The sequence below is a fragment of the Peromyscus californicus genome, unplaced genomic scaffold (assembly GCF_007827085.1).
Source record: "Peromyscus californicus insignis strain IS unplaced genomic scaffold, ASM782708v3 Scaffold_22__1_contigs__length_63687245, whole genome shotgun sequence".
Lineage (NCBI taxonomy): Eukaryota > Metazoa > Chordata > Mammalia > Rodentia > Cricetidae > Peromyscus > Peromyscus californicus.
This window is the reverse complement of record NW_026294525.1, coordinates 44,295,950-44,318,849: the sequence shown is the minus strand read 5'-3', so window position 1 is coordinate 44,318,849 and position 22,900 is coordinate 44,295,950. Positions and strand designations below refer to the sequence as shown.

The following is a 22,900-nucleotide window of genomic DNA, read 5'->3' as shown; positions in this document are numbered from 1 at the left end:
AGTGTGAAAAGCTATAATCACTGTTGAATTCAACCTTAATTTATTTACATCATTTCTTAAACTAGTGCCTGCACCCTAATAAAAAAATTAATAAACAGCCTTTATCTATAATATATTATGTTGAAAATGATAGTATCACTGGTTCATCTACAGAATCTTTTTTTTTTTTTTTTTTTTTGGTTTTTCGAGACAGGGTTTCTCTGTGTAGCTTTGCGCCTTTCCTGGAACTCACTTGGTAGCCCAGGCTGGCCTCGAACTCACAGAGATCCGCCTGGCTCTGCCTCCCGAGTGCTGGGATTAAAGGCGTGCGCCACCACCGCCCGGCTCATCTACAGAATCTTTGTTATACTAAGGTCATTGAAAGAAGGTGAAAGATACATTGTTAAAAAAATGAACTAAACAAGCCGGGTGGTGGTGGTGGTGGTGGTGGTGGTGGTGGTGGTGGTGGTGGTGGTGGTGGTAACGCACACCTTTAATCCCAGCACTTGGGAGGCAGAGCCAGGCAGATCTCTGTGAGTTCAAGGCCAGCCTGGTCTACAGAGTGAGATCCAGGACAGACACCAAAGCTACACAGAGAAACCTTGTCTCGAAAAAAAAAAAAAAAAAAAAAAAAAAGAGATGAACTAAACAAAAACGAACCCCATTCCAATTGTGTAACACTAATGTTTTACAACCAAACCATGGGTGCTGTGGAAACGGCTCAGGTAAAGCGCCTGGCACCAGCCTGATGACTCACACTTGGATCTCTAGTACCCACATAGAAAAGCCAGGGGCAGCAATGTGTGTCTGTAACCCCAGGATGGGAGGACATAGGGACAGATGGACTCTGGAGCTCACTGGCCAGACAGCCTATCTGAATGGATAAGCTCCAGGTATTGAAAGACTCAATCTAAGAAAAAAACATGTGTGGAGAACCCCAGGAAAACAGCTGACATTGACCCCCTGCTTCACATGCAAATGCACACACCCATATGAACACAAACATACACACACCCCACCCCCTGGAAAATAAAGCAAAGTGATAGATATTCGGAGATCCTAGTGGAGAATATAATAATATGGGGGCTAGGGAGATGTTTCAGTGAGCCTAAATTTTGCTGTGTAAGCAAAAGAACACAGGTTTATTTATTTGTGTATGTGCTTGTATATAAGCATGTGTGTGACTGCAGATATACACGACGTGTGTGTGTGTGTGTGTGTGTGTGTGTGTGTGTGTGTGTTTGTGGTGGTGGTTAGAAGACAACTTAGGGTGTTGGTCCTTGCCATCCATCTTGTTGGAGGCAGTTTCTCGGTGTTTTGCCACATACAGCAGGCTAGCTGGCCCGTGAGCTTCTGGGGTTTCTCCTGTCACTATCCACCATAAGAACACTGGGATTACAGACGCAAGCTACTGTGCATGACTGTACATGACTTCTGAGGATCTGAACTCTGGTCCTTATGAGGAGTGGCACATGTTTTACCCACTGAGCCATGTCCTTAGCCCTGGACCTGAGTTTAGATCCTCAGCATCGATGTAAAAAGACAGGCAGGTCAGTGCTCATCTGCAATCCCAGCACTGGGAGGTGGTGCGGGAAGATCCCTGGACCTCACTGGGCAGTTTAGTTCATCAGTGAGCGCCAGCTTCAGTGAAAGGCCCTGTCTCCTTAAAAGAAAACAGGAGAGCAATAAAGGAAGACACCTGGCAGCAGCATCCAGTCTCTACACATGCCTGTGCAGATGTGCACATGTGCGTGTGCTGACACACAAAGTAAAGAATATGATAATAACCCAATAACATTCATTTGATTTAAATCCCTTTTAAGTTATTGTAGTTATAGTTTTTCATATTAGCTGTGGGGTTATGTTACAAGGAAATTACATTTGAAACATTTTTAATTTCATTTCACCATGAATTTTTTTTTCAAAGAGAAAAAAGAATGTAAGTGAAAAATCCAAGATTAGAAAACAAAAAAAAACTATACATCTCTCGAACCCATTTCTTTTTTGTGGGCCCACAGTGAAAACAAATTTAGAATTTGATATAAGTCTGAGTGTGGTGACACACATCTGCAATCCTAGCACTGAGGAGGTTAGGTCAGGAGGATTAGGAGTTCAAAGTCAGCCTGGGCTACATAGTGAGCTCAGGGCTAGCCTGGGCACAAGAGACTCAGTCGCAAAAAACTTTGATGAAAGATTATTACAATAATACACTATGACTAGAACAGTGACTGAATTTGTATCACAACTGCTAACTGTTAAGGAGCCAAAGATGTGCTTAGCTTGGTGTTATGATAAATAAACAATGTTATCTCTATTTTAACTTGTCTGCTATTGTGTGTAGTTGGAAAGATTTCCTGTGTCCTGCCTGGTCCTGTAGGCTAAAGAATGGATGCCCCAACGTTGCAGAGGGTTCAGGAGAGAGAGTCCAGCAAGCCGCCCAAGGAACAACATGTAATAGGACGCAGGTAAAGCCATGGAACATGTGGTGATATACAGATTAATAGTTATGGGCTAATTTAAGATATAAGAGCTAGCTAATAAGAAGCCTGCCATGGCCATAGTTTAGAGCCTGTGTGTGTTTACTTGGGTCTGAGTGGCTGCAGGACCAGGCGGGACACAGGAAAACTTTCTGACTACATTTGTGTACAATTAGTGTGTGTGATTGCAAACTGTGACTCCTAAAGGAAGTCATATCCTGGAGAACATCTCAATAAAATAATATGTATGTTTTTAAGCAAAAAGAAAAAGAAAAGGAGAAAGAGAAAAACTGGAATTCTTAAGAATCTGAAGGCTGGTTGTTCCTACTTCATCTCCAGACATTAGGCCCACACTGTGCTGCATATGGACCACAGGCCATTACAAAGAAGAATCTGAAGGCTAATTATCACCAAGTTCTTGGATGATCTCTGAACACGTTTCCCAGGAACCTTACCCTTTGTTCCTTTTCCTTCTCTTCTTCCATGGTCTGGAAGGCGAGGACATGTGCTTCTTTGAGGGACTTGTGCCTCTGCTGATGCTGCTCCTCCAGCTCCTCCAGCTCCTGCGTGAGTCGCTGGCGCTCCTGTGTGAACTGAGCTTGCAGCTGCTGCAGAGATGTCTGTGACTGGCAAAGCTGCAGCTCCAGGTTCTGCTTGAGCAGGGAGATCTACGCCAGGAAGACACACAGCAGACACTAAACACAAAGGTGTGCTTTACAGACTACCGACCCACAGGGAAAGAGCAGGCCAAGTAGATCTTATGAAATAGCCTTGTTGAGTTAAAATGGTCTACAATAAAAACCGAATCCAAAACTTTATTATTATTGGATGTGTGTATGCTGTGTGCATGTGGTGGTCACAGGAAAGCAGCATGGATTTGGTTCTCTGCTTTTACCTCTATGTGGGTTCTGGGAACTGAACGCAAATTGACAGGCTTGACTGAAGACACTCTATGTGCTGAGCCATCTCCCCCAGACCTAATCTTGCGTTATCACTAGTTTAAGTCTGTTTTCAGAAGGTACCTTGAAAATGGCCTAATTCTATGCTTACAATACAGAATTTGTAGTGCATATCTAGAAATCCAGTGTACACCTTTGCTGCACCATTTATCATTTATATGACTGGAAACAGGAGGCAACGGATGTTGTTGTAAGTTGAAGTCACTCTGAGGAGATAGTACTAAAGGTTAAGTGGCTTCTCCGTAAGGCAGAAGTGCAGTGGTTAGGACTGTGGGTTTGGAAAGAAGGGCCTCCTTCTCCTCTGCTATTAGTATCTATTCTCACCACAGTGTGGGAATTGATGTTTCCACGCACCTTCACTTAGAGTACTTCTGGAATATAGGGAAGAGCAGTAATTATTGTTAGCTGAGATTATTTGAGGACTGAAGACCTACTCTTTTGAATGACTTGTTGGGTTGTAATGAATTAATTTTCAGCTGAGATCACTTGAGGACAGAAGACCTGCTCCTTTGAAGGATTTATCAGCTTGTAATTTATGTATGTATATACGTATGTATGTATGTATTTTTAGCTGAGATTATCTGAGGACTGAAGACCTGCTCTTTCGAACGATTTGTCAGGTTATTTATTTATTTATTTGATGTGCATGTGTTTATGTTTATGTATACCATGTTTGTGAGGGTGCCCACAGAGGCTGGGAGAGGGCATCTGATCCTATCCCCTGGAGTTGAGGATATAGGCAGTTGTAAGCTACCAGGCATGACTGCTGAGCCCCAAATCCAGAAGAGGAGTAAGCTCCCTTTAGCCACTTAAGTGGAAAGTGATTTGTCATCCTTTTGTCAACAAAAAACATCAGCCTAAATATGTCAAGCATCATCTCTGGCTGTTTTGATTAAAATGAAGTCTTTCCTAAGAAGAAAAAGCATGCGAGTATAGATAAGTGTGTGTGTTATGTACATATAAATACATGTAGCTGGTGAAACAGTTTATTTTACCTATTTCCGTCCTTATCCACAAGTTATTCTAACCTGAAACAGAGTAGGTCAATTTTACTCTGAAAGAAGTCTGAAGAGAAGAACAACTTAGAGTCCAGATAAAAAGTCGTAAAATGCGCCTTGTAAACAACTTAATAAAAAGTTGTAAAATGTGCCTTGTAAACAACATAAGACATCATTGACTCATACCTAAGCAAACAGTCCCTGTGTCCTCCAAAGCCAACGGAGAAGGGCACCCTACACTGAGCAGGAGCCCTTTCTCTTTTTATTGGCTACAATTTTCTTTTGATGTGTTGGTGGCAGGAGCAGGCCACTTAACATGTCTCACAAGAAAAGCACAGGAGAAGGAGGCCAGACTGGGGACTCACCAGGGATGCCAGGCAAAACAAGACAGGAGAACCACTCACTGGCAAACAGGGAAGGCTAAAAGCAGCCGGAAGAAGTCACTGCAGGGAGCTTGGCTGCAACATTAGCTACACAGAAGGGTTTGGGACAAAGTTACAAAGTTACAAAGCAGGATTAGTTCGAAGAGTCAGGGCATGTTACAAAGTTACAAACCGGGATTAGAAGAGTCAGTGCATGTCGTCAAGGAAATAGCCAAGCTCTGGTGAGAAATGATGCAGCTGACACAGACATTTGATCTGTCATTATGTACTTTCAAAAGAGCTATTTTACCTGTTGAAACTTTATGAATGATTACTTTTTATACAATGGTATGTTTCAGAGATTTTACAGATGTGGGGGCCAAGGAAGAAACTGTAAATCTGATTCCAGGCAACTCAGCTTTTCACAAGTCTTCTGAGACAGGGTCTTGCTCTGTAGCCCAGACTAGCCTGGAATTTACGGCAATCCACCTGAGTTCAGAGACTGTGGGTGTGAACAACACACGTGGCTAACTTCATGAAAAAGGCACAGCAACCGATAAGGTCATGACGTGGGACAGGATTATAGTTTAGTGCTCACAGTTTTAGGCAAGGAACATCAGAATGAGATAAGTACTAAGGAGAATCCAGAAGGAAAAGGGAAGTCATACAAGGCAACAGTAGTAAACAGGACTGTGAACACTGATCTGTAATTGGTAGTCATTCTCTGCCCAGCCAGCAGGGTCTTGAGAGACAAAGGCACCTATCCACTCTCTTACAGGTTCAGTACTAGTCTCAGCATCAGGACGGGTCTCATGGCGACTACCTTATGTTTCTCTGGTGTTAACTTGTTAGACACATATGGGAAATGTAAGGACAGTGTGTGTCACATGTACAATTTTAACTGATATTCTCAAAGCTCTTCCTTGGCATCTGACCAAGTGGGAACTAAAATCTAACTAGCATTTTCCTTTCCAAGCTGTACACCCTGGCACAGCCTGGGTTCATTCAGAAAGAGTACACATGAAGTTTTGCTTTGCCCAGAGGTACCATTGGGGCTCTCAGTGGCCCCAGATTGTCCCCTCTAAATTAGTGGTTCTCAGCCTTCCTAATATTGCTACGCTTTAATAAGTCCCTCATGTTGTGGTGACCCCGATCATAAAATTATTTTTGTTGCTACTTCGTAACTGTTATGCTATGAATCATAATGTAAATATCTGATATGCAGGCTATCTGATATGCAACCCCTATGGGGGTCTGGACCCACAGGCTGAGAACTGCTGCTCTAAATGTTTAGGTTAGTAAGAAGCCACCCACTCACTTGGCCTTGCACATGTTTTATCTTTCTGACACCTGCTTTAAATGTTTATTGCCTCTTGTGGTGTTAAGTGGACCACAACTGCACCAAACTGTATTAATCTGTCTATACATCAACTTATACTTGAACTATTTAAATGTGAAGCTTATGAGGAAACAACATTAAAATAAAAGAACTGTCACAGTAATATACATTTAAAATATAAGCAGTTTAAACTTTTTCCAGCTTAAATATTTTACAGTATAATATACTTTACCTTAAGAGAACTCCAAAATATAATTCTCCTGACTTAGAATATATGATTAATATTTGAATCTACACTCTAGAAAGTAACGGACTCTAAATGTAGAAAGCACCATGCAATTTAGTACTCAAATATACTTGTTGTGTGTTCTTAACTTTGGAGGCACACAGACTCCAAAGTCTTTGCATTCATGCTCAATGCAGTGATGTGAGTTATGTGCAGAAAGCCTTATCATGCAACACAGCACTGCAAGAGAACACATTAGTAGGGCAGCAGGAAGTAAGTCAGCCTTTATTCAGCGGGAAAATTGCATACCATTAACAGGACAGATCATGAGCAAAGCAGTGTAATATGAACTAATGTTTTAGAGACATTATTTAAGCACCTGAGCTTAATATCGTTTATAAATACTTACTGATATCAAGTGGCATTAATTCAAAATAAAACAAGGATGGGGACTACATTAAAAGTCTGGAAACCTTGATCAATAAAGGGTAGAGAATATCTAGAAAGACTTGTCGAATAGTGAATGAGAAATAGCAGTTGCTTTGAATTGTATACTATACTCAAATTAAGTACTGTACATATGGTATTTGTGTCTTTGTGTGTCATAAACTTTTGGACATTTATCCCTTTACCTTTTTTAAAGACTTATTTTTATGTGTATGGGTGTCCTGCCTGCATATTATGTCTGTATATCACATGATGTAGTGTTGCAAAGGCCAGAGAAGTCCCCTGTAACTGGAATTACAGAGGGTTGTGAGCTGCCATGTGGTTGCTAGGAACTGAACCCAGATCCTCTGGAAGAACAGTCAGGGATCTTAGCTGCTAAGCTATTTTGACAGTCCTATTTTAATCCATTTAAAAAATATGAGAACTTGTATTTCAGAAAAGTAAATCCTTATTTTAAAAATTCTTACCAGTCTATGTGGGTATAATTAAGTAACAGGCTCTCTCTCTAGCTTGCAACAATTTAGCAATACCTTTTGAAAATAAAAGTTTACTCTCTTTTAGAAAATATGGCATTAAAGACAGAATTTTGTAGAAATGTTAAAAAGAAAACACATTAAAATATACGCTTTTTTTTTTTTTAATATAGGAGAAGTCATCTTGCCTCTCTGTAGAGCCCTTCATAAAGGCCCTGGGCCTTTACCACGTGTGTGTTGACGCTACTCAACATAAACACTTGGAACTAACCTAGTCATTTAGTACTTATTAGTATTCAAATGTATGTAGATTGTATCATTGACTCTACAAGTAAACAATTCAAATTGAGGGCACCAGATATGACACCAATGGAGCACAACATTAACCTACCAACTTTTCTGTTTTTGTTTTTTTATGTGATACTGGGTTTTCTTTCCTCCTTCAGTCTTATTACCCAAATTAAGGAACATACAAAGTATACAATCTGACCTCAAGAGAAAGCCTGTTGCAAGATAGTAAATGACCCTCAAACCTAGCTGTATATTACAGTAATCTCTCCTGGTGCTCTGAGATTCTGGCTCAGCACATTGTACTGAGTGGGTTCAGGCTGACCAACGTGTTTGTTTCGAATTACCCAAGTGAAAAGTGTGCACTGTATGTGTGTGGTACACACTCTAGAGCACATCAAATAAAGAGTCTCAGGCTGGAAATGTAGCTCAATGGTATATAGAGCTTGATCTGTGTCTGTCTCAGTATAATGATCTATTTTGTTTTGTAGAAAAGTATGTTAAGTATAAGTGAATAGTTTTCATCAAATATAGATAATTTATCTGATAAAATACTGATTTACATTTTATATGCTAAAATTTCTAGGTGGACACAGGACATACTTAAACAACAACAACAATAAATTTTTATTAAAGTTATTGTTGTTAAAGTAATTAAATACTTTTAATGTTTGAAGCCATTGATGGGGACACATATCCCAGTGTGTCAGAAAGAAAAGAGAATACCACTTTAGATATGAAGTCATGAAGGTGTACCCCAACTTGTGGGTATTGCCAGCTGTGGGCAGCCTCTTCAAAATGACTGCACCCTGGGTTTCATTTGATGATGCTAATGACTTTTTCTCTTTGGAGAGAACAGTAAGTTTACATTTTTTTTCCCTTCAAAATGGCATTCATAAGGTATACATGGTATTCAGATACATGACTCAGTATTTTTGTTTTGTTGGTCTGTATTTTATGAACCAGGGTCTCGCCAAATCACCTAGGCTGGTCTTGGACTTATAGATGCAGGACTGACATACACAGAATTTTTCTCCCCACTCTTTTTTATGCTCAAAATTGTTATTATTATAACAGGGTCTCCTATGTCTCAGGCTATGGCCTGGAACTCCCGATCTTTCTGGCTCCACTCTCAAGTGCTAGGATTACAGGCATGCCAGAGACCTTCCCACAGCAGTTGCTATTCTCTGCCTTTCCTTCTTTCTTTCAAGTCAGTTAGCAGAACTGTCAGAGTCTGCTGGGGTTAAATCATGTCCCTCTCTTGAAGAACACAGGCCTTTCTTTTACCACCAATATACAAGTAGGACTGCTGAAAGTCAGATCAGCCTAATTGTAAGGTACAAAGTCTAGTACTTTCAAATATTGAAAGCAACTCTAAAAACTGCTAACTTAGGCCTAGCAGAATACAATAAGAATGATTTTTAGTATGTCAAGGACTTACATACATTTTCATGAACAATGATGGAAGGTGCTGAGACATTTTAATTCTTTTTTTAAGATTACTAATTTGCTATTACTAAAGAATACAGGGAGAAGGGAAAGTGATAAAATTATATTTCAGTTAAAAATACATTTTTAAAAAAGAATATATTTTAGGTCATGAAATTATGGTCACTCTGTAAAACTTCTGTTTGGCAATTCCATTCCAAGAAAGAGTTTTCCTGGAAGATCCTAAACTAAGCTTAGCAAACTAGACAGCATCTATGAGATGCATTAACAATTGGGAAGCTGGACCAACGTATGGTGGGTAAGGAATGCCAGCCTGCCCAATGCTGTATGCTAGCAGTTCAGTTTGGCTCAGGATGATGAGGGTGAAAGGTGACCACATGACAACTATGATATCACATTGGGGGTTTATTAAATGAGGATTTCATTGTGTTAATAACATCTAATGCTACTTTTTTCTTAGAGAATGTACAAAGATATTCCCATCCAGTACTGATAGACACCTAAAATAATGTACTTTTACTTATGACATTAAGACAATGAACTGGTTTTTATTTAATTGGTACCTTTTTAACCACTAAGGGGAATAGTTATGTCACCACAGATATTCTAAGGTACAATGTGATTCATTTAGTAAACAATCACATTTGCATTATTATTTCTATCAATCAATAAACATGTCAAAAAATCTGGATTAATATTAATAGGACCAAAACTGAAACAATCAAGTCAAAATTCTTATTCCATGTTATGAGATTTTATTGTTAACAAGAATATCTTAATGTACCCTTGTTTTGCAAAATTGAGATAAACATATCTGTCACTTACTTTAAAACATATTAAGAAATTTTATGCTAATCATATTTATTCTCCAACTGCTTTTTTGTTTCTTCAAGACAGGGTTTCTCTGTGTAGTTTTGGTGCCTGCCCTGGATCTTGCTCTGTAGACCAGGCTGGCCTCAAACTCACAGAGGCTCTGCCTCCCAAGTGCTGGGATTAAAGGCATGCTGGCTTCCAACTGTTTTTATGTTGAAAGAAGAGTTGACTATGAAAAGTAAGTAAAGTTTTCCTTTCTCAGGTAATAGAAAATGAAAATATAAGTTTCACAGGACACACTGAGATTTGAACTTTGATCTGCCTGGGGAAGCACAGGCAGGCGACACTCTGTTTCTAAGTGTACTGGAGGACAGCTGTAGCACACCGGACACTCCAGGGAGTGGGTGTCTCACAGGACAGCAGCAAAGGCAGCACCCAGCTGCAGTATTTTCATTTTCTACTACCCGAGAAAAGAAAAATCCACCAGCAGGCCTTTTCCAGTGGAAGTGTGTGGACCTCTCCTGAGATATCAAGGAACTTACTCAAAGGCATTCAGCTCTATATAACCTTATCATAAAGACAAGGTAGTAATGGGTTTGATATGAAGATAAATCTCATTCTTTTTCTTCATATATTAATCTTTACTGAGTAGAAACATATGGAATATTATTTTGAAGGATAATTTCTGCATGTGTGTCCATATACAAGTAAAAAACAATACTTTTGCCAATTCTTAGGGAAGGGATTTACATTATTTTGCTTTTCATGTGTTAAAAATTAGGATATTAAAACATTTAAATTTTCACAAATACTTAATCCTTTTAGGTAAAGTCTATTGATACTTTTTCCAAAAATAAACTTTTAATTCAAGAAAAATATTTTGAATTTATTCCCATGTTATGATACTCAACTAGTTAGTATTTTTCAAGACTATTACCATGCCTTTCAAGGTTAACATTCAAATAATAAATTTTATGTATAAGATAAAAATATAGCTTGGCTTCATTATAAAATACACTTAATGAGACAAGATGGTAGGTGTATGCACATATCACACACAAATGAATGGCTGAAGGTTAGATATTATTAGTGCCCATATGCAAAAAAACTCATTGTGTGCCAAAGTATATTTTTGTATAAGTTAAAGCTTCAAAGCAGTGCTGTTATGCACAATCAAAAGTGCAACATGCCTTGTGCACAAATTGTAAGTGTCGCTCACTTACATTGTTGATAGATTTATGCAAAGCCTCACCCAGAGAGTGCCGCTATGAAAAAAGATCACAGGAGAAAGGGGAACATTCAGAAACCGACAAAGTGAGAGAAAGAAAGATTAAAAACGGAGTGCGAAACATAGAACAATAACTATAACATGCTCACAAAAACCAGTTCTGAGAAGAAATTGGATTTACAAGAAATTTAAGACACAGTGTAAATGATCCACACACAGTCCCTAAAATTCTCTGATGGACCCGTGGGCCAGTCTACTTACCTATACAGGATACTTAAGGTTAGAACATGAGAACCGAGTCCAGTGTAAAAGACGATGGTTACGGAAATGCACAGAGGGCTAAACTGTTCTAAAGTCTTCCAGATAGGGGCAACCTAACTGTTCAAGTGGTGCACACAAATGGCTGGAGGGCATAGGTTTCTCCAGGGAGCAGAGGAGAACAACAAAACCGCTTGGATGTTTCTGTATCACTACTGCCTTGAGATAATCACTGGAAATTGGGACTACAAGGAAAAGATGGGGGGATTTTTATATCTTTTAAATTCTCTTTTCTAACATAAACTTTATAGACAACAATGTTGTTTGTTAATGTCAAAGGGTGACTATGAGGCTAGAGATCTGGCTCAGAGGTTAAGCACACTTGCTGCTTTTACAGAGGACCCAGGTTCAGTTCCCAAAACTCACATAGTGGTTTACAACCATCTGTAACTCCAATTCCAGGGAACCTGATGCCCACCCTCTTTGAGACTCTAATGGCAGAAGCCCACACATGGTATACATACATACATGCCAAGCAAAATACTCATACACAGAAAACAAGATATTTTCACAAGGTTGACTATGCCTGGAAGACTAAGATATTCCAGAACGTGGTTTATTAGACTTGAATGGGGAAAGATACCACACCTGTGGATTTGACATGGGAGGTCACCGACATACAGAGCTATGTACATCACAAGACAAGCTGGGATCTTCAAAAACCATGGATGGGATGTTTGTGTCCCCAACCCACAAACTCCTCTGTTGACATCCCAACATTCAGTGGCATTGTATTAGAAGGTAGAAACTTGGGCAGGGGTTAAAGTTTTACCCCTAGGTCAGGGGTCTGAGTGGGTACTGCCCTTATAAAAGTACCCCAGAGACCTTCCTCACACCTTCCACTATGTGAGAGCACAGGCAGATGGCGCTGTCTACAAACCAAGAAGCCAGCCCCTTGAAGTTGAACTTTCCAGCTCTTGGAGCTGTGAGAACTGTTTATGTTCAAAAGCTAACATTTACAGCATTCCATCAGTATAACCCAGGTTAAGCCAGGACTACTGGTGCCAAGAAGTGAGGGTGCTGCTCTAATCTAAAATGTGGAAGTGGTTTAGGACGGGGTACTGAGTGGAGGCTGGAGTTGGGGCTGCATGCTGGAAAAGCCTATGTTAGTATGAATGGACCTAGTTGTAGGGCTCAGAAAGAAAAAGGCACGGGTGCAGGGAAGTGTCAATCATTTTAGAGAACACTCAAGGAAGACTGAGGAAATAAAAGGTTGGTAGACATATGGACAGTAAAAGCCATCTAGATAAGGTCTCGGGTGGAAAAGAAGATCACAGTGCTGAGAACTGAAGAAAAGGTCATCCTTTTCACAAAGGAGTTATGATCTTTGTGGACAGTTGCTTCTGTCCTCATTAGAGAAAAACAGAACTTGAGCAAAGAAACTGGAGAAGAAAGAGAAGGAGGAGGAGAAAAGAAATAAAGAAATAAAGGAAGAAGGAAAGGTGGGAAGGAGGGAAGGAGGGAGGGAGGAGGAAGAAAGGAAGAAAAAGGAAGGAAGGAAGGAAGGAAGGAAGGGAGGAAGGAAGGAAGGAAGGAAGGAAGGAAGGAAGGAAGGACGGGAGAAGGAAGGATTTCCCTGAATGTGAATCATCTGTCCATCTTTGGTTTCTCAAGGAGAAACCCTGCGCCTCACTGCTAGCAAGCCAGGACTCCTCCTAAAGCTGGTGGTGGGGTTCCAAAGCTTCAGGGCCAGGGCTGCTAACCCACTGTCTCCTTGTCTCTGGAAGCTGGGACTTCAGCTCCAGTGGCACTAGAGGGCCGAGGAGCGAAGAGGCAGCTCTCAAGTCTTGGATCTCACTGTACGTGCCTTGCAGTTTGGAATCATCCTTTTCTTTCCTACTTCTCACTTTGGGAAATGGAAAGCCTGTCTTCTTCCTTTCCCATCCTTGTATGTGGGATGCATAAAACTTACTTAGTGCTATGGTTTAGATGGTAAATGTCTCCTGAAAACCCATGCAATAACGACTCGGCTCTTAGGGTGGTGCTCCTGGGAGGTGGTGGAGCTTTTGAGAGATATGGCCTAGTACAGAGCCTTATATCACTGGGGACAAGCCTGTGAAGGTGAGAGGATAGGACTCCAACTCCTTCCTCATTTCCTTTCTGTTTCCTGGCCCTGAAGTTTTCTCTCTGACATGCTTTCAACCACTGACATTCTGGTACCACACCACAGGCCTTACAAGTAATGGGTCTCTGCAACTATGGGCTGAAATCTCTAAAACTGTGAGTCAAAACGGACTTTACACTTTATCATGATGTTGGATATTTTGTTATAGTGTGAGAAAGCTGACTAATCAGGTCCATAGGTTTATGGCAGGAGAGCAATTTGCTTCAGGATCTGTCATGATAGACCCTAAACTCCAGTCTGATTTGGATGAGACTTCAGGTTTTGACTTTAGGGTTGATGCTGGAATGAGATGGAATTTTGGGAGGGTGTTGGGATGTAATGGGTATATTCTGCATGTGAGAACGGCAAGAATCCTGGGAAGCAGGAACGGTGAAATCCTAACCTTTCATGGAGTAGTATTAGGAAGTGCAGCCTTTGGTCTAGCCTTTAGGTCAGAGGATGCTGCCTTGTAAATGGGACCCCTGAGAGCTCCCTTGGTCCTTCAACTATGTGAGGATGCAGTGAGAGGAAAGGCTCACTAGTGGGCCCTGGCCAGGCAGAAGTCAGAGGACAACCTGCAGGATTCCATTACCTATCTTCTACCACCATGTGGGTAATAGCATCAAACCCAGGTCCTCAAGTTTGGCATCAGGCACCTTTACCTACTGGGCCATCCTGCCAGTCGCCATTCTTTTGAAACTTGGTTTATTCCCTGTTAAAGCAGGGCAAGGCTTTCCTGTCCGTGATTAGAAACACGTTGTTATGTACATTCTGAAACCCCCTCACTTATAGACTATTAAGGAGAGAGACCCTGGGTAATGATTAACCACAACAGTTGACTGGAATGAAAGATGCCTGGGAGAACAAAAGCATGCTGCTGGGTGTGTCTATGAGGGCATTTTTAGAAACAACTGAGTTTATAGGGGCTCCGATATAATCAATAGATAAATCTATCCATGGGCTGAGATATTCATAGAAAAACAGGAGGAAGAAGAACTCTGGAAAGTAGGGACTAGTTGGAGAAGTACTCAGAGTACAGTACGCCTTGAACAGTGTACATCTTGCCTGTCTCTACTTCGTGGCTGCCTTATGCTCATGCCAATATTCCGCCCTGCAGCATGCCCAAAGTAATGGACCCAGCTGACCTTGAACAAAACCCTCTAAAACTGTGTGGCAAAATAAACCTTTTCTCCTTCAAGGTTTTGTTGTTGCTGCTTATTTTTGTTGGCGGGGTTTTGTTTTGGTATGTGTGTGCGTGGATATGCCCATGCAAACAGAGCTCAGAGGAGAACACCAGGTGTCCAGCTCTGTCATCCCCGGCCCTGCTTGCTTGGGGCGAGGTCTCCCACTGACCCTGGGGCTAAGATGGCAGCGAGCAAGGCCTAGTGACCCTTCTGCAGCCCGCACATGGCCGTGGTTACGGACAAGGACACATGACCACATTCTGGGTTTTATGTGGGTTCTGGGGATCTGAACTCAGGCCCCCATGCTTGCATAGTAAAGCCTCTCACCCAGAGTCATCTCCCCAGACTTCATTTTTTAAAAGTGATTTTTAAACTTGGCATCTGAAGTAACAGGTTTCATTATGTCATTTTCATGTATCTGTACAATACTGCTTGGTTCTCTCCCTCCCTCCCTCTGCCCACTTCTCTTGCGGTCCCTTTTCTTCCCTACATTGTGCCCTTTCTGCTTTCACTTCACATGTATTCTAGCATGCTCTATATTTCCTACTCCCTTCTCTCTAGACCTCTTCATTGCCTTGTCACTTCGTCACACAGACACATGCACGCACACGCATCCTAAAATATGTGTTCTGCACATGTGAGAAAAATGTGCTATTTGTCTTTCTTACTCTGGCTAATTACACATAACAATGGATTCCAGTTCTAGCCATTCCCTCCACATTATCTGAGAGATGAATTTAGATCATGCCTATAATCCATAGGTATGTGTCTTAATTTCTCAGCTAATGTCCTAAATGAAGATAAATAAATGAATCATCAGTCTGGAACCACAATACAATCTGCCTTAAGAGGGACATAAATGAATATATGTGTATAGTGATACTTTAGGATTAAAAACAGAGAATACGGTCAAGTGTTTTCTTTACAACTTTTTAGATATTATTGCAGAATGAGAACCCAGTTGTTTGATTTGCAAATTCTGATATATACAATATATACAATATTCCAGAAGTGCAGCCTGCACTGGGCAATGCTGCAACCCTTTAAATCTGGCCTGCTAGCACACACCTGTAGGCCTAGACACTTGGGAGTCTGAGGGAAAAAGAGAACTTGAGCCCATGGTTCTAGATCAGGCAACACAGTGAGACCCTGTATCACCACCATCACCATCTCCACCATCACCATCTCCACCATCACCATCTCCACCATCACCATCTCCACCATCACCATCTCCACCACCACCACCACCATCTCCACCATCACCATCTCCACCATCACCACCACCATCACCATCTCCACCATCACCATCTCCACCATCACCATCTCCACCACCACCACCACCATCACCATCTCCACCATCACCATCTCCACCATCACCATCTCCACCATCACCATCTCCACCATCACCATCTCCACCATCACCATCTCCACCACCACCACCACCACCACCACCACCACCACCACCACCACCACCATCACCATCTCCACCATCACCATCACCACCATCAATATCTTCACCATCACCACCACCATCACCATCTCCACCACCACCACCACCACCATCACCATTTCTACCACCATCATCACCGCCATCATCATCATCATCATCATCAACAACAAGTTAAAATATAGTCATGGGATATAAAGAGGGGTCAACGTCTTAGGAATAAGTACTGAAGAAACACAAAGAAGAAAGGAAGGAAGCAAAGAAAGGTGGGCAGAAGAAGGATGACCTCTCACAACTTATTTCATGAGGTTACAAAATAGCAAAACAGGGCCAGCAAGATGGTTCAACAGGTAAAGGTGTCTGCCACCAAGTCTGATGACATGTGTTCAGTCCCTGGAATCCACGTGGTGCAAGGAGGGAACTGAGTCCTGAAAGCTGACCACTGACCTCCACACACGCACAATGTACATGGGTGTATGCACACAAATAAATAGCATGTAATAGAAAAGAATAAAAATAAATTTAAATAAAAATGATGGTGAGATTGCTTTGTAATACAAACTCAGTCCCCAAAATGCCTGTGTTCAATACTTTCTGGCTGAAAAATATCAGAAAGACTTTAGGGACAGTTTCCATTTTATTATGTAATTGAACTGATGACATCTTGCTAGATGCAAAGCATAATAGAAGGATGGGGTAGTTTACCTAAGAAAATCTGCCCTTTTTGGTCCCTAAATAAGAATGTAAAAAAAGTATACAGAAGGTCACTAGTAAGCTGTGTAAATGTGATGCCAACCTCTAGTAAGAGTTGTTTGCTTGTTCTTATTTCAAAGGTTTCAAATGATTTGACCACACACACACACACACACACACACACACACACACACACACACACACACACACACTCTACCTTTTTAGAGCTTCATTATAAATTATAGAAACCAGACATAAATAGGCAGGCCTCAAAGCATTCCTAAGAGGGCAATATGTTTCTACATATATAACAATTACCTTACAGAAAGCCTATTTTGATTTCTATTTTGAAATTCTTCACCATCATAAACAGAAAAAAAAAAGATTAATATATCAGTAGATTTTCAGCACTAAATTCGGAGTTGCTTCATGCCCAAGTTCTACCCTTGCTTGGTGATATACACAGTAAAGTCTATTTAATTACAGTTTACCATCTGCCCTTGCTTGGTGATGCATACAGTCAGTCTATTTAATTACTGGATTACCAGGAGAGTACAAAAGGTCCATGAAGTCAGGGGTTATGTAAATAAGTGAAATGTGCAAACTATTTTAATTATAGTTATAAACATCTCGGAAAGAAGATAGATAGATCTAGAAATACCACTTTTCGTTTAGGCTATACTCTTCCAGTACTTAAGGCATAAACCCACAAGAGGAACAAATCTATCACTTGGGTAAATGTTTTTAGGAAATCAGGACACTGCTAATGAACATCTTCTGTTGTCCAGATGCCATCTTAGGGCTAAAAACAAAATGACTTTACATTTTCAAAAACTTGCCAACCTTCCCATGTAAAGTCTATGTGTTCTGCTCAAATGCAAAACTAAAAAATTATAAAATTGTCTCAGAATTTAGGATCACATACGCAACACATTGACTAAGCACAAATATGTTTCATATGAACATGTCTGTGTGGTTTTAAACATTTAAAATGTCTAAGTTTGCCCCATGGAAAACAAAATACAGTGAGGTGACATGCTGTAGGTTGTGTTTACGGAACTGGAGAGTGCCAAGGAGCTGAATGTCCCCAGGTGCAGACTACACTCTACCTGGTTTAAAAGGTCTTCCACCTTCTTCTGCCACGAATCCCTGGCGGCGTTTTTCTCTCGCTCTTTCAGCTGCAACAGTTGAGACATCGCGGACTTTTTATCCTCTTCGTGTTGAAGCCTTAACTCTTGGCGAAGTTTAGAGCACTCTTGCCTATAATAAAATGGAGGCATTTGCTTTGGAAAGAGAGTCGTCTCCCTCGGTGAGGTGAACTGTTCTCTAGTGATTCACAGGTTTTCTAAAAGCTCATTTAATTCTCACGTCTGTGAGTCTGTGAGTCAGCAGGCTAACTTTCAGGAAACTGGTAGCTTAACCAGGACCCCTTATCCATCTACCATTGGCAGAACAGTCATGAGAACAAATGAGCCTTCTAGTTTCAAGTTAGTTCTCTGCTTTTTTATATATTCAAGAAAAATAAATTTAAAGAGGAATGTGAACTCAAAAAAAAAAACCCTCTAAATTCTCTGCATTTAATCATGAGAAAAAATAACTTAAAACCTCACTAGCACATCTTTAATAAGGAGCCTACAACAGGAACACTTCTGCTCCTCTGTACCAGGAAGACCGCACTGCAGAGCCCAGGATACCTAAGATTTTCAGTCCACTTTATCTCTAGGTCATGGGCCATCCTGTCCGCCTTCAGCTTCTCTTCTTCCTTCATGGCAGCAAGGGTTTCTTCATGCTGGTGCCTCTCTTGTTCTAGCTCAGCCTGAGGACCAGAAACACAAGTGAGGACTGGTCTCCACAGGCCCGGGTCCTATTATCACAGAACAGCACGCTAATACAGAACATGCAAACCCTTACAGAAGCCATTGAGAATGCTAACTAGGAGAATTAGTCAAGATATTTCAACAAAACACATGAAACATTCTATATTTTAATTGTTCATTCCTTAATTTTTTAAAAATCAAAGCTTAAATGGTTTAAAGTTACTTTATTAAAGCTTTTTTAAAATCATAAACATATATCACACAGCCATGTTCCTCAAATTAATTCATATTCAATTTAAAATCAGGCCGTTTGTCCAAAGCCTAATCATTACATCTGTATACCATCAATATGATAAAAGGAATTCTGAGGAATTCAAGTTGACTGGATATTTCCTTATGTAACTTGAAGTCACAGGCCCATGTGTTATGAGAATGACATGATACACTAGAAATCCTTGCAGATTAGCATAAATCAAGTGATTCCCTGGAGCTGGTGGCTAGAGGTAACTACTTGGACAAAACCCACCAACTACAGACGACTGTCAGTGCTGTGGCTGCTCAAGGGTACGAGGCAAAAAGAAGGTGGCAGTCAGGCCTTTGATCACTATGATGGACATTTCTGGATCGCTCCCTGGCTGACAGCACAGGATAGAGCAGTTTGTTGTATTCATATTAATGGCAACAAAAGAAGTCAGTATTGAAATTCCCATTCAATATGGTTCACTTGGCTAACAAAAGGTAAATACTAGAAACTGAACCCGGGCACCTGTTCTAGAATACTATTCATCTTGTAGAAACCATTTTCTTTTCCATAACAAGTAGAATTTAAATAGAGTAGAATTTAAGTGTTTCTTATTTAAGGAAATTCGGCATTAAGATTTATTTTTAATTTATGTGTGTGCATGTGAATGCAGACGCCCTCAGAGGAATCGGATCCCCCCGAAGCTGGAGTTACAGGATGAAATACACTAAAGTTAGAAATGGGGTGTATACCAAGGTGAGGTACCATATAAACACACACACACACTTCTCTATGTGCAATTTTCAACTAAATGTATTTACCAATTTAAAATACCTTCTTCCTTTTACTTTTGACAATATAAAAAAAATGCGTCTTAATATGAATTAGCCATTCCATTCAGTCTTATGTGAAAAATTGCTATCACTGATATTATAGGCAACATTTGGCATCACATACATTTAAATATGTTGCATATTACAGTAACTCTAAATAGACTTATTCTTTGTCATATTAGCACTATTATATCATATAGCCACTAGAGAAAGGTAAGCAGAAGCCATCTATTTATGTTGTCACAGATTTCAAAAATAAAATGCAATTGATATTCAAAATACACTCAGTTATTCCCTAGGTAAAACATGAATAGAATCATATATACACAGTATAGGAAGTACAATAAGTGTATACACACTTCAAGTGTCACCAATTCTAAACTAAAAGCTAATATTGTTACTAAAACCAACACCAACTGAGTGTTTGTTGAACAATGTACTGTGCACAGCTTATCGCTTTTAATTATTATAACTGCTCTATGAAAAGTATTATTATGCTGCTCTCTGCTTTATTAAAGTGTCAAGGAGGAAAATGCATCTCTGTCCAAAATGATGCAGTAAGTGGTGGGTACAGAATTCACACAGGACCAGCTCGACATGAGGCCATATGGGAGCACCTGAACCCTTAATCTAATATGACTAGCACACTTATAAGATGATAATCTGGAGACCAAAATGTTATGATTAAATGCAAAACCATTTCTGGGGCTACAGTAAGCTGCAAAAAAGGGAAAGGTTCCCTCTTAGAGACATAGAATTCATCTTAGACTTCTAGCTCTAGAACCAAGAGATGACCCATGTCAGTTGTGTTCAAGTCACAGCACTTGTGTTACTTTTGAATGGGATTCCTAGAAACTAATACACTAGTTATATACAATGAGGCTTTAAGCAAAGTGGTCCAGTTCTATTTTCATATTCAGACATTTAGATTACAGTAGAAATAAGCAATTACCTCAACATTTAAGAGGGCATCCTTGGTCTCCTTGAGCTTGCCTTTTGTCAGGTCCAGTTCACTCTGAAGCCTCTCTTGGGAGTCCTGAAGACTAGCAATGAGTCCTTCGGCAGAGCCAAGACCTTGTTCACTTTTCCTTACCAGATCTTGCAGGCGGCCAATCTGTGAGTGAACAGAGCATTTTTAATGTGCCATACAGTGGCAGACCAGTATCAGCTCACGGTTTGAGAGTTTTGTGTTATTGTTGACTTGACTGAATGGACTCCTTCTTCATGAATTTGGAAGAAGCACTTAGCCATGATAATCTTTACCATTTGCTATTTTTTTGAATACTATTTTTTTTTCCCATGACTACACTTCCCCCTTTCCAGGACCATAATGCAAGGACATGGATACAACTTCCCGTGGGCTCTTGGTGTAAAGAAAATTCCTGGTTATGTCAGATAATAAGATACCTATAAAAAGGAACTGATGCAAGATGAAGATTAAAGATAAAAAATAAACCGTCTGAAAGCTTTCTTTAAAATTAACCATTTCTATATCAAGTCAAGTCACCGTGCTATTTAGAAAGGCAGTGCATTTAGGTCAATACTGGCAAGCTCTTAAATATATCTTAGAGAATCAACTGTTTTTTGTGTTTCCATATAGAAGTCGCCTCGGGAAAGAACCTCTGAGTTGGAACTAGAAGCAAATGATAATTTGTTGACTAGGATTACAGAAACCTTTAATTATAAGGGTCAAAAGCAAAGAAGGAAACACTTTAAGAAAAAATGCTATGAAGTCAAAACTCATCTGAAAAGAACATGGACAAGATTTCTTTTAAAAATACATGCATATTTTGCTGGCAAATATTTTCTTACAACTATACATTTCAAAAAGGAAAATATGAAAACTGTCCTTCAGCGCCCTGGGACACTCCTGTTTAGGCACACAGCCTCCCTGTTCTTTTGGTGCAGGAATCTCTATGTGCGTATGGTAAGTACATCTGGATGTGGTAGTGTGCGATCTTGCGAGCTTGTCAGTGTCTCTAAATGGTCAGCAACTTTGTAAAATGATTTAAGAACTTCCCCCCTTTCCTGTGTTCTCACATATTCATAGCCAAAAAAATTCAAGAATTTAGCAAAACTTCATCCATTAAATTCTCTGAACCTAATGCCTGTCTAGAACCATGGTGGGCTATTTTCTTTTGCGGTTATTACTGGCCTGGTAAGTTGTTTAAGTTCTTTGAGTCATTTTAAAAAATATGTATTGTCATAAAAATATATACTCTTTCCTGATTCTTAAAGGTTAATGACATGTTCATATGTAGCATCTACTTACGGTGGTCTAAAACTTCATTATCTGTCACTGTTTTAACACCCCCATTCTGTATTCTCCATTGCTTACTTGTGTCCTCACAACTTTTGGTGCTGACCCAGCTTGTCCAATGATTGTGCATGCAGTGGTAAGAGGATTGATTGTAAGGAAGATAGTCGTAACAACTGGAAGATGGCTGAGCTCAGCAGAAGTCTAGTCTTAAGTCCCAGCTCTGCCAATATGAAACAGCAGGAATAATCCCCATCTTGTGGGCTGACTGTAATAATCACATTCAAGGATCCAGAGAAAGATATTAACCAGAAAAGATAGAAGGGACAATCCATATGGAAAGAACCGAGCCGGGCATGGTGGGATATGCCTACAATTACAGCATCTGGGAGGTTCAAGGCCAGCCCAGGCTACATAGTGAGGTCAAGCTAGCTTGGGAACTAGGGTAAGATACTGACTTAGAAAACTTTTTTTAAGGAAGCACTGGAGAGATGGCTCAGCAGTTCAAAGCACTTGCTGCTCAAGGATCCAGTTTCAATTCTCAGCACCCTCATGGCAGCTTTCAACTGTCTATAACTCCAGTTCCAAGGGACCTGACACCCTCGTCTGGCTTCCACAGTAACAGGCACACATGTGTGTGGACACAGACATACATGTAGGCAGAACACCCATATATACATAAATTAAATTTTAAAAAATTTGAAAGGAAAATAATAACCAAGTTTAATTATATGGAAATATTCTTCCACAATCTAGCAAGTTTTCAGTTGATGAAGTATTACGTGACTATAACATATTCAAAAATTTATGAAGAGAAGTATTATAAGTAGCACATGAAGAATAAACAGAAATTGTGTTAAAGAAATAAAGAATTTAATTAAAGAGGAAATAAATATTTAAATAAGCAAAAACTTTTAAATTGTGCATAGTTAAATGTAGTAAAATACAAAATTGAAGTAAGCAACCAT

General features: G+C 40.1%; 1 protein-coding gene across 7 annotated transcripts in view; it reads right to left on the bottom strand.

Moving 5' to 3' along the window:
- The window catches only part of Fam184a (family with sequence similarity 184 member A), a 133,215-nt gene that overhangs the window by 24,731 nt on the left and 85,584 nt on the right, over positions 1-22,900 (bottom strand). For 4 of the 7 annotated variants that reach the window (XM_052751320.1, XM_052751322.1, XM_052751323.1 and 1 more), the window contains exons 7-11: positions 20,628-20,789; positions 18,479-18,600; positions 17,894-18,044; positions 11,034-11,075; positions 2,912-3,124 (exon numbers count right to left, since the gene is read on the bottom strand). In XM_052751320.1, coding sequence (XP_052607280.1) covers positions 2,912-3,124; positions 11,034-11,075; positions 17,894-18,044; positions 18,479-18,600; positions 20,628-20,789 — 690 coding nt within the window. The remainder of the gene's footprint in view (positions 1-2,911; positions 3,125-11,033; positions 11,076-17,893; positions 18,045-18,478; positions 18,601-20,627; positions 20,790-22,900) is intronic. The other 3 variants (XM_052751321.1, XM_052751324.1, XM_052751326.1) reach the window with 1 other exon arrangement.